General features: G+C 40.8%; 1 protein-coding gene across 11 annotated transcripts in view; it reads right to left on the minus strand.

The window, feature by feature from the left end:
* Positions 1-13,158, minus strand: part of LOC125007880 (arf-GAP with coiled-coil, ANK repeat and PH domain-containing protein 3-like) — a 59,745-nt gene that overhangs the window by 12,162 nt on the left and 34,425 nt on the right. For 9 of the 11 annotated variants that reach the window (XM_047584825.1, XM_047584792.1, XM_047584853.1 and 6 more), the window contains exons 5-11: positions 9,890-9,948; positions 9,402-9,585; positions 8,161-8,205; positions 7,963-8,058; positions 7,461-7,535; positions 4,505-4,516; positions 595-707 (exon numbers count right to left, since the gene is read on the minus strand). In XM_047584825.1, coding sequence (XP_047440781.1) covers positions 595-707; positions 4,505-4,516; positions 7,461-7,535; positions 7,963-8,058; positions 8,161-8,205; positions 9,402-9,585; positions 9,890-9,948 — 584 coding nt within the window. The remainder of the gene's footprint in view (positions 1-594; positions 708-4,504; positions 4,517-7,460; positions 7,536-7,962; positions 8,059-8,160; positions 8,206-9,401; positions 9,586-9,889; positions 9,949-13,158) is intronic. The other 2 variants (XM_047584817.1, XM_047584862.1) reach the window with 1 other exon arrangement.

Below are 13,158 nucleotides of genomic sequence, written 5' to 3' on the forward strand. Positions count from 1 at the left end.
AAGACAACTATCACGAGTTGTACTGCATAGATACTTTTTTTTTCTCTTATAATGTGTCTGAAAAAAGTTGATATTTCTCTTTCCCTTTGTATTTCCTACAATAAGTCATTAGCTTGCTGAACTATTAGTCTCTGCAATGTATGCAATATACTTTTGAGAAGGAGTACAAGGTTTTATGCACGTTACAATATCTTACAATACAATAAGCTACAATGCTACAACACCTTACTTACAGCTTTATGGTGGATAATGTACATGAAGATTTAAGACAACATAGGACTATGATATTTAAGCGTTTACTGCTTAGTAACTGTCTTAATTTCAAAGTTGGTTGAACTCATTTAACGCATTTGTTTTGGCTTTATTCTCATGAACTAACTTAAATTGCTACAAATAAGAATTAAATGAACAATTTATAGTATATGTTTATACTGTATGTAGACTTAATTTCCTGCGCAGTTCCACATTACTGTGTAATGTTAGAAATACAGTAAACCGCTAATTCTGTTTTCATGGCAAACATTACTGACACATCCCATCATAAATTCCCTATGTATAATGTAAAAAACAGAGTTATAGAGCTATAGTAGTTACCTGTTCCAGGTTTTAAAAGCATTACTGGCCCTCTTGAACAAGTAGCCCTCCATCACCACACCATTGGGAGCATCCACGTTGAACTCCACCTTAGAGTCGTCATATGCAAAGTCCTGGAGGAGAAGAAAGAGCGAGGCGAATTTAATCCTGGCTGGAAATCGGAGGACTGCTGGTTATTTCCCAGGATGTTTATCTAACCTTGTGATGATCAAACGCTACGCTAAACATTTCGTCTGCAGTGAAGAGACGGCATGTGAGATCTTCATGGAACGACAGCAGCATTCAGTCCATAAACCAGCCAGATCAACATAAATTGTGCGATCGTGTAGAAACGATCACGTGTGAGTCCATGTATGCATAGAAGTGGCATACCATCTTCCTGTGTGGCACACTGGGGCATTTCATAACTCAACAGATGTGAGTGTGACGCACATTATTACATAAACCTAGAACGATTCATTTAAAATTGACCTCTAACCTCTTTATGACTTACAGCGTGACACTTGGCACTCTAACGCTAGCCAGCTGAAAATGGTACACGGCCTTCCCACCAGAGCAAATTCTAGCTGTTTCCCGCTAACATGCAGAGAATTTATGAATGTCTCTGCTGGCGTGACCCATTTAAAAACAACCTCCAACTACTGTTTCATAACAGTGTGTATGTACTCACAGCAGCTCCCAGCACACCACTAACTTCTTCCTGCTTGTTTGAATAATAGAACGCCTTAGTGCGTGTCACCATTTTAACCCGTGTACATATAAAGATAAAGGTTGAATTCCTGGAGGCAGCGTTTCAGTCGAGAGCCTTAATCAGGCATTAAAATCACAATACGAGACAAAACATTTTTACACTAAATACGGACTGTGTGGTGCAACCAATCCACTACACAGTCAGGCAACCAATGCAAGAACAAAACTATTTTAATATGCTAAGAAAAGAGAAGAGTAATTCAAAATAAACCATTTATAAAGAAGTTTCATAACCAAACAAGCAAATGACGAAGACGAATAAATTGCAATTAAGGAAATATGAAGTTATTATACTAATATTGCATGAATTATTCAAAATGTGTATACACATGTGTGCATCTATTTAAAATATATATATACATACGTCACTGAGCATCATGAAGGAGAGAGAAGGAGAAACACATCACTGATCCTTAAAATGCGGGAGGTGATACATGTTTCTGACTATGTTCCTGTAGAGAATTTTCCCCAGAGATTAAAATCCACGACGTGAGACGAAAACGATTTCACACTAAAAGCACCATTTGTTGTATCCAATCACTGTTCAGCCAGCACGTCAGTGACTTATCCATGAAAAATAAAAATAAATCAACGCAGGTGTGACACAAAAACACAAATAAAAATGAAAATTATCTGAGAGACTGCTGAGAAAAAGTAACAACAGACCAACACACTCTTTGACCTAGGAAGAGACAGTGACAGGCTAGGTAAAAATAAAGTTGAGCATGTACAATGAATAATGCAAATCCACCCACCGAACTGTGGTCCCACTGGCAAAAGATCTTCATTTTCAAACGCTTACTGTGTTCCAGTAGCAACTCAAAAACAAGAAAAAAAGAAGAAGAAAAAACTCAAAACTCAGAGTAGAAACATGTCAGTCTCCAGTCTCGGAGCTCTTGCAGCGAACGCTGTGCTGCAGCACCGAAGAGCGCGATTCCAACACTGACATGTGTGCCCTCCACTCCAGCCACCTGCCTGCCGCCCCGTGAGCCTCGGGATTACAGCGAATTACCATACAGCTGCCAATGAGTCCATGGCTGGGTGCTGTAGAGACATAGTGGACTCATGGTACTGGAGCAGCCCTTGACCCAAAAACAGACGGGCTGCTTTGACGCTTCAGCCCTGAGTTTGTCTCAGATTTACAACTCCCTAAACACACCTCCCTTACTGAAGTAGGTGGGAGTTTCAGCCCCACACTGACCCACTGGGAATCTATCTGGCAGACGGCCAAGATCACCAACAGATACGACCGAAGGCTCGAGTGACTCGACAACGACAGCAGCGTTAGTCGTTGCAATGCAACTAATAAATCTGTAAAAAAAAAAGTTGCAATTTCAGCTTACCTTGATCCTATCTGCCTTGAATGAGGCAGATCAGACAGATGAGCAGAAACGCTGAACAAGATGTGCACTGGGTGGTACCCTGCAATCTCCCAAGCCCACAACAAAGATCATCTATTTTTAATGCGGCAACGTCACACGGACAGAAACTGAATATCGGTGAATAATTGAACAAGAGGCAGACCTGCAAATGTTTCGAGCAAATAAGTAAACTGTTGTGGGGCCGCAGGCAGGCAAAAATAAAAACAGCCCCATGATGCAGACAAAACGCCCCGATGCTTCATTCACCTGCTGCCACAGGCCATGCTGCAGGGCTCCAAACGGAGAGTCCAGTTGGTCGCAGTGATTACTCAGTCTGCTTCGTTTATGGTCTGCGGGTTCCTTCTGTGTCTCATTATTACTACAGCGAGACAGCTTTCACCTGTTTCAGTCCGGCTTTGAGGCGCACGGACAGTACCTGCCCGGCATCTGCTCTGCCTCCTACATCTAATCCTCAACCTGCCCGCTCCACTTCACCACAAAGACACAGAACGTCTGTTCAAGCAGGATCCCACCTTGAACCACCGATCACAAAAGACAGCGAGCACGAGTCCGCGGTGTCCTGTAACTGATTGCTTGTGTCAAAGTGATGGAAACTACCACAACACAGCGACATCAAACAGTGATGATCAGACAGACCCAAGTTAGCCACAGTCTTCAGGAGCACATGTGAAGAAATTACCCAAATCCCTCACAAAACCATTTTTACTTTTCTGGAAACAAACCCTTGGAAACATGACTCCCTATGACTCCTCTAATGAGCTGTGCTGAGTTTGATGTTTCGGCCCTTCAGTCGATCTAATGAAGGCTGGAGGGCTGAAACAGCATGTGTTAATTAGTAAACGTGTTAAGACCTATTTTCGCTCATCCACTTTCACTCCTGAAGGAGAGGGATATTTAAACAAAGAGGACAAACAACTTCTGAGGAAATTTTTAGCATGAAAATGATCAAAAGACAAAACAAAACAGCAATGCACAGAGGCAGTAGGTAGTGCTGTGCTGCCACTGTAAACACAGAAACACAGAGAAGCAGACAGAGCCATTGCCATTGGACAGGACTTCTCCATTAAACCCGCGGTTAAAAATGAATGGCCCTGGCATTTAGTTGCTTTCCCTGCCAGCACGGTCGGAGCACTTTAACTCCCTTTCTGCTCTCCTGGTTTTTGCTTGCGCTAAGCAAAGGCTGCCCCTTTGTCCTGTGTAAATTTACACAAGGCTTATTGGACACACTGAACGGGATGAGGAGGAAAAGGGAGCAAAGAAAAAGAGTCCGTACTGTTCTAAAATTGGCTAAAAAATGAAAAAAAAAAAAAAAAAAAAATACATAAATAAAATAACTTGTGTGCACGAATAAATCTAATTTGTCAAATCTGTAATTACATATTTCAGCTTCAGAAATATGACTTTTTAATTATAAGACATAAAGTGAAATAACAGTGATAAAGTATAAGAAGGTAAAAATAGACAAGCTCACTGGCTTAATTTTATGCAGGAAAAGCACGTTCTGTGGTAAAGAGGGTTACCTATTTTAGGACGGCTGATGTAACAGACAGTATCTAGCGTATATAGGCCATCCAAACTAAGTTTCTAATTGTTTTGTATAAATGATTCAGGATGCACTTCAGCTTGCCCCCAAGGCTTCTGGAGTCCAACTACAAAAATTTCAAAGGGGTTTGGTAATGTTCCCTGCAAACACTGTGGGCTACACAGTAACCTCCTCACACACAAAACTACAGTAAAAAAAAAAGAGAATACAGGAAAACAAATGGAGGTGTACTCACCTGCATGAGGGTCTTTGAGGAGGGGGTGGCATGGGGAACAGAAAAACAGAAGAAAACAGAAGAGAGCATTAGAGCCTCTGTCTGGTTTAAACAAGGATAATACAATAATCTCTCAAGACCAGTGCACTTCTCTTCTTATCCTCCTTGATGGCTCCACACATCACACTTCAGCAAGAGGGGGGAAAAAAACAGCTCACAACACAATCTTTCATTAAAAATGGCCTCAGTGTGTTCCCTTGTTGATTTGCCACTGCATGTCCCTTGGTGATGGATGTTGTATGAAGCTTAGTGTCTAAAAGTTCTGGCAAAAACAGATCAATAACTGGCCCCACATGTGACCCAGCCCTTCCCTGCGGGTCTCTCCACAGCACACACCACAGCGCCCGGAGGCTGGAGCTGTCTGACAGATGGTCACTGATCCTGGGGTACAGGGGAGCTAGACACGGGCCCAGCCCGGCTGAAGATAAGGCTTTCTGAATTATTAAAGATGGAGGCAGGGAGAGCACCCTGTATTTATGGGTTGTGCTGTTTGAACAACAGGAAATACGGTTACGCTTGGTACTTGCTGGTGATTTAAGATAGATGCTAAAATCTGATGTTTGGTAGCTAAAATGCAGACTTGGTGAGTCACTGAGTTTTACTTCTGCACTACCAAGGGATTGTATTTTGTGGTCCACCATGAACCAATTCACAATTGAAATGATAACCACAAAATAAAATTAAAAACAAAAAAAAACAACAGACATCCATGGTCCTCTGAGGAAACGTTGGTAATCCTCTGACTCCAGCTAACGGCTTTAACTTCATCTGTTTACTTTGTTTATTACCAAACAGCTGTGCATTTATCGGGATTACCATCAGCTGTAGTTTATGTTCATTGCTAATTTTACCATGCTAACACACTGCAGTGTTCACTCTATTGGTTTAATTCCACACCATTAGCTTTGACCCTGCTAATCACCAGCATGTTAGCATTGCTACCGTGAGTGTTTTAGCATCCTGATGTATCTAGGAAGGCTGTAGACTGTGGATTGGTATGATATTACCATTATTCATCATTATTATTATTGATAACTGACACCAAGAAACTCAGAAAAGGCTCTATTTACTTTAAGAAAGTGAGGTTTGTCTATTAACATGTCAATGTGTTGTACGTTGACAATCTGCTGCCTTTCAGGCCACATTCATGATGGAGGCTAGTTTGCCAATTTTGTCAAACCTCAAAACAAAAAACAAACAAACAAAAAAAATTGTTACTAAATTGTGTTTTGTTAGGTTCGTCTGAATTGTATCCCATTTTTATTTTCAGTACAACAAGGTCAGTTAGCGAAGCTAATTAAAACTAGCTCGCTGACACCTGTGGCTCTCGTCATCACTCACATGACCCTCGCTGGAGGTTGCAGAAGTTTATGGTGATGAAATGAAACCTGATAATAAATTCTGAGGAAGGTTTGCCGGTGGTTATAGGAAATTTCCAACTAACATATGAAATATCCCACTAAAAACACAGACCTCACAGGGGCAACAGAGATACAGTCAGTGGACAACTGAAGCCAGAAGGATGAATGTAAGTAAAGTGTGTAAGTGTGTATTAGCACAGTTAACCATAGCTGCTGAGATATTTCATTCTGGATAAGCCATTCACAGAGCCACTCTGCTAACACTAAACAGACCGTAGCGTCAGCACTTCACTGGACTAAAACGCCCTAAAGCCTCCTGCATATTCATCAGTACATACATATGCTGACTGTTTCCATCTACAGCAGACAACAGTGGGATTAATATCTCTTAAAACACTTAATTCCACCTGAATTAATGCTTAAATCAATGCCTGCACTTTGTTAGGGAGATTAATCAAACACTTCCCAGCTGCCCAGGTCTAATCCCTCCCCAGTCACAACAGACGCACTGGACCAAGTGGCAGACTGGATCTGAGAGGTGTGATGTGAGCACATTCACACCCTGGCGGCTCAGAACAGCTCGACAGCAACGTACCAGCCGACTGAACAGTCACATTTCATAGGCGTAACCTCAAACCAGAGGTAATGTCTGACATCCATTTACACCACTGAAAAAAAATGGAATAGTTGCAGTCACCTGTATGGGAACAGTTCATAGTGATATTAAATGTATGTGACCAGGACTCGGATAACAGCCTGATATCTAGTGAATGGATTGAAAAACATTTATTCCATATTTCTTCTTTTTTTTTGCTTGAAGAGTACGTTGTTTTACTACCTCCATGTTTCTGCCTGTCATGACATCTGGCATTAACCCCACACGGTGCAGTAGCACAGAGAAAATTTACTTGTTCCATCCAGAGAGAAATCATGAGTTTATAAGTGGTTATTTGGCATTCCAGTAATATTTTCCTAGAGAACAGATTATCAAATGTTTACACCACCCACCTCAATCTGACAGTTCCTTCTGATCAGACCAATCTGTTCTGATTTTTATTTCAAATATAAGTTGAATAACAGTGTCCATGTGCAGTAGTAACTGCTACACTTTTATGTATTGTCTTGTATCTGCAACTATACAAACAAAACCACAAAAGTCCAAAGACACAAATAAACATAATTTCTCCTTCAATTAATTAATTTATAAAACTTAACTTAAACTAGTTAAATCTGGCACTGCCAGTAATGTTGCACCCACTGTGATGTATTACCAATCAAACAGTATTTATTCGCTACAAGTCTGACGCTGCTAACCCAAACTCCACCAACACAAAGCCTCCTGCAGCACAATCCACTGTCACAACAAACACACTTTTAACAGCCAACAGATCACAGACTGGCTGCAACCATCATTACGGAATAAGATGTATATAAATCAAATTTAAACCCTTTTACCGCACACACTCTTAGCCATTTCTGAGGTAACTTAAGCAAACCTGTATAAATGACTACGTTCAAATTTTATTCAGACACCCTTATGAATAATGGGGACTCACCCTCTGCTGAATGGTTGCATGTTTGTGCTCCATTTCCCTCTTCTCCATGGCTGAATCAATCACCAGCTGATCGAGCTAAAGGTCAGTTCACAGAGACAAAAAAAGGAGTCGCATCAGTCAGAAGTACCCTCTGTATACACGCTGCAGTGAAATAACACTAACTCAGGCTGGTAAACAGTAAACATTGCAGAGCTGGAGTGAATCAGAGCCGCTGACTGGAACACAAGCAAACACAGATTGCAATCACATGTTGGGTCAGTGTTTTGTAATGAAGCATTGATTCGGTTCTCGACCCACTGCGACAAATAAGCTGCTTCATGATAACTGTTAACACGTGCAGCTACTGTAAAGCAAAAGCTTCTCAAAGGGAAATAGAAGTAAAATATCTAATGTTTCAATAATCAAGCACAAATTTAAACAAACTGAATTCAGACAGAAACGGACTGAGGGGAGGACGGAGCCTGGCTGGTGGCGGTGATGCTGATGAAGAAGCTTTGCTCACCTCAGCAGCCAGTTTCTTCATGTACGGGTCGATCTCATCCAGCAGGTTGTAGCCCTGCTGGAACAGCGAGTACTGGGCGTGCATGAATGACAGCATCTGTATGGAACAGGTGCAAAAAATACAGAAAAGAAAAGTCAAATTGTACGTGTGGAAAATGTTATACTTTTATGCTTTATTAAAACGTATTAAATGACTTACAGCGTCTAGGATCTCAAACTTCTTTTTCGCTTGAAGGACATTGATCTGTAGAAAAACCAAGGACAGAAAATGAACATGCATGTAGTGTTTGGGATACAAGACACTCTGATAACTCCCCCTAGTGGACATTGCTTCCCTTTTTCTCACTGCGACACCGCGGAGGATGATCTGAGACAAACTTTATCACACGCTGTGTGATGTACTCAGAAGCAAAACGAAAGCCTTTTCATTGTACTTCATAAATGATGCAAACCTAAATGGTATTTTGAGCTACATTTAACAGGTCACTGACATATATAGTGCTGTAGTCCCTACAGCTTTGACCTTTTCTGCCTTGAGACACTTTCAATTAAGACTCAAAAGGGTCATATGTCTGAGAGCCGTGAGAGAGAAGTGCCAGCAGACAAGCTGAAGAATAGAAGGAGGGCACGGCCACCGCAGCGATCGCTCTGAATCAGTCTCCTTTTGTTCCCGCAGGCACCACTTGTGGACGACATAAACCCGTGCCGCACATGACCAAAGCGACCGACGAGCAGAAGGACGGAAACAAGCATCGCCGCAGGCCAGCGGGGTACATCATTCCCTGAGCGTACTGCCAACAACAGTTCATCTAGTGGCAACGCAAACTAATTACCATTTGAAAATAGACGACATCTGTCCCTGTCACCCACCTGATTTGCGACAAATGTATCTTTTTCTCAGAAAAAGCTGAATATAAAAAGTAAAAATTCTCTGGTCAGTCTGAACACAAACACCTATACACAAATGTGGTATCTGACATATTTCAATGTCAGTAACTTTTCAGTCTTGAAAAGATTTTACATTAAAAGATCAGCGTTTCAATGTGTAGTTTAAGTTCAGTGTCCACACTTACGTTTTTACGCTGCTGTCCACGTTTATTCCACATCCATTTATCTTTTCAAACACTTGCTACCTCCATGCTTCTGTGATCTGGTGTTTAAATATATTTATTCCTAATTTATTATATTAGTAATTATACAGAATTTTGCAACAAAATAAACTAACTTTAAAGCTACCTCTAATAATTTAGCCAGCAGCCACAACAGTAATGTTGGTAACACACACATGTATCCATATAGGGATCAGTCATAGGGGACAGTTACTTGGATACTTTAAGTACATGCTGTTGGTTGATCTTGTTTATTTCTTCCACCACTACTCCATAGGAAACACTATGCAGGAACAATGAAGAAGTATTGGTTCACAGTCGTCTCTCTGACCTGCAGTACATAGTCCAGGGCGAGGTGTCGGAAGCACTTGCGGGTGATGCTGAGTGTGCCAGTGGCCTCTTCAACCTCATGGGGCTTGTTCCTGGGCGCCTGAGCGTTCTTCACCTGCGCTATTTCCAAGTCTTCACGAACCCTGTCAAAGTGCTTCTTGGTCTCCTTGAACTTCCGAACATCCCTGACAGAAATTCACGTGACACGTCAGCACAGAAACTTCGCACTGGATTAGTATTTAGATTCAAGAAGTATTCCCCACAGTCGTCTACTTTAGCTGCATCGCTCATGATACGTCCCAGACAACATATTTGGGCTGTAGCAGATTGTGTCATGTTTAATATTTCAGCACACTAAAAAGGTTTTCAGGGTTAACAAGGACATGTTTGCCTTTTAAAGGTTGTAGACTTTGCCTTTCTCCACCTGTGCTCAATATTTAATACACTTTTTTTTTAATATTCTGCAGCAAAATTGGAGGTTTTACTCACTCTTTCACAAAGTTGTGCAACTGCTGCTTGACGGACCGCTGGGCTTGATCAAACAGAATCTGTAACAGATGAAAACATGACATTAGTGCTTCTTGATCATTTTCGAATGGAGATGAAAAGCAACCAATTTCGGACACTGCCAGATTACCATTTTAATAACCGAGTCAAAATACCAGACACTGTAAAACATCTAAAATGTAACAACAAGACCTTTAGGAAATATCTGAAGACAAATCAGAAATGACTATTTAATATTTAATATGAAAAACAATTAGCAGCAGCATATTCTAGATTTCAGTCTTGTTATTAAGCTAAATTAAAATGTGATCTGCTGTAATCTATTAAAAATAAAGTTACTTTTAAATATGACTAATTGTTAGATAGGGTGTTACTAAAAAATGTTTATAGTTATAAATTGTCACCTGGTCAAAAAACTGAAAATGAATGCACGTTAACAGTAATTTGTACTCTTTCATGTTTTAGGTAATTTGGAGGGGAGGTGCACTCTTAACCAACAGGGGGCGACAAAGTACACATTTTATTTTCATTTGATTTTTTTTTTTTTTTTTACAAGATGCATGCAGATTATGCAAATCAGACCTTAAAGCCTGTTGGAATGAATAGAGGAGGAATGTGGCACTCTGACTCGAATACACCCGGTCTAGCACAATAGCACGCTGCCTTCAGTGAGGTGTTTTACATTCAAGATGCCTCCTATTCTCCTTCACCCTCTGAGCACTTCATCTGTGGTTGCTGCTTCTAAATAGGTCACTCGGGTGGAGAGGGAGGGAGGGAGGGAGGGAAGCAGCGCGAGGGAGGAGAGGAGGTTTTAGGTACAATGTGACACTGCAGAGTCTGCATCCAAAGCAGTGTGCAAACCAGTGAAATTGTCAAAGCCCATGTGTTGTCGCCACTCCTGAGCAGCTGGACCCGTTAAATGGTTTTCACTCTCATCCTACCTGAATAATTGGATAAACAAGTGTATGTGTGGATTAGATGATTTGAGTTTGCCAGGCCCGATAAATCTAAGCTTATAGGTGTTTTAGCTTGGAGATTACAAACAGTGACGATGAGACTGCTGTTGGATTATACTTAAAAATAAACATGTGGCTCAGATGGAAGAGATCAGTTTTACTGTGATTCTAACGCCTCTCAAGGCCTGGACACGCATAAATGACAACAAAGACCAACCGGCAACAATTTAGCTGTGTTTGGGCCAAACCGAAGCACTTGAACACACCACAAATAACACAGCCAACAGCCAGCTGACACAAACGGCACCTTCTTACATCTGCATCAGTACACAGCAGGAGTCTATATTATAGACTTCATGCTAAAGGACAAACAAGAAGAGCAACACTACTCTGCCTTATGTTACTCCCCAGTTACACGCTCAAAGGTGAGGCAACTTCTTAAAAAGCAGCATGTTCAAAGGCAGCAAAACACTCAGGTCTGATTGCACATGTGTGGCCAATCTGTTTCCATGGATGCAGTTTAACAAGCATCCTTAGAAAAGTGCAAGTGAGAACTGAAAGCTTGTGCCATCAGGACTCCCACAAACAGGTGATGACTCAAGACAAAATCAGCAGTGCAGCGGGGCGCACAATCCACACAAACACCAGCGTCAGATTAGTCCATCGGAGATGGACGGTGGTTTGATGTTGACTTCTTTAACGTCTTTAAATGCAGTCAGTTCAACCGGCACACCTCCATGATGTTTGTGTGTGGCATGAGAGCTGCTGGGAGACGTCCTGGCTCTGGGGGTAAGCACAGCCTGCTGCATTCCTGAGCTGCTTTGTGGCAAGTTGACACCCTACTCTCATTGGACCAAGATGCCACAGGTTGTCTCTGCGAAACGTGAAACAGACCAACTGTAACAGGGGACAGCAGCACTAAATATACGGGACCTCAAGCTACGAAGTTTGCCCATATTTAATTTGCATAAATGACAACTGGGTACTGGGGATGGTGGTGGCTGTCAGTTGCCTGTTAGAAATGAATAACAGACATTCAAGGACAACAAAGGTTGAACCTTAACAACAGCTACATCATCTGGCAGGTCAGCATCAGGTCAAAACTCCACTTATCAGATACTCTAGTCTAGGCTCTAATACATAAGAAAACAGAATTTCTGTCAGTTTAAGCTGTACTTTGAGCTTAGAGGTACCACTTTGAGTTTTGATCATTGAACATTACATCCCATGTTTATTTAAAAAAAACAAACTTTTCTGTTTTCTGTTTGATGCTGCTCAAATGACCAACTGTTACCTTTAAGTGCGGCTATGAACCATGAGAGATGGAAAATAACTGCTAGTGAAATACATAAGGTTGTAAACATTTTAAAAATATGAAACAATGCAGATTTCCAAAAATTACATGTGGAAAAAGTATTAAGAAATAATAAGTAATAAGCCTAAATGATATACTTTTTACAATAAATGTTCACAGGCTGTTACAGCAGCAAAACATGCTAAAATGTTTTGATCACAGTTCACCTTTAGCTTCTTCTTCTGTTGCTGCTACACAACAAGCTAATAATCAAGGGTTTGTTCAATTCCTAGCTAGTCAACCAAAACAATGGGATAGCATTACAAGAAATATTATTTAAGGTGACCAGACAGGCTCTTTTTTTTTAGACATGTCCTCTTTTTGAGACATGAAAAAGCGTCAAACCAAAACTTTGAAAGAATTTCAAAACTGTCTGTGATTTTGTTCTACTAGAGCCAAGACTTAAATCTGGTCACCCTCAATTATATGTTATAAAAAATATGTATTTTTATAAAATATAATACAAACTAAAATATATACAAACTAAACTCAATATGATGATTCTAATGTACAGAAATAAAACTTTTCTTCTCTGCTGAGAGTGTTAGCTTGCTAAGATGCTAACAACAAAGGCATTCCAATGTGCTAACTGTGAGCATTGTAACATCCTGGGTTAGAGGGCTCCATGTAGACAGCATATCTCAACTTTTGGAAAATGTATTTTATTACTTAACAGGCTGCATGTTTAGATTATTAGTTTCAAACTGTATAAACATATGGACCAACTAAGTTTCTTGCATTAGCATTATAGTTAGCTTATGTTAGCTCAAAGTGCTGCTCACTACACATTCACAAAGCTCCTGTTGTAGCAACAGATTAGTCATGTTAGCCTAATGAACGAGCCATTGTTTTGTATGAACTTGAAAGACAGACCACCAGAGCATTTTACTCCCACGCTTGACAGATAGAAACAGGTAATGGAGCTGGAATGTGACTGAATG

This window comes from Mugil cephalus, chromosome 1 (genome assembly GCF_022458985.1).
Source record: "Mugil cephalus isolate CIBA_MC_2020 chromosome 1, CIBA_Mcephalus_1.1, whole genome shotgun sequence".
Classification (NCBI taxonomy): domain Eukaryota; kingdom Metazoa; phylum Chordata; class Actinopteri; order Mugiliformes; family Mugilidae; genus Mugil; species Mugil cephalus.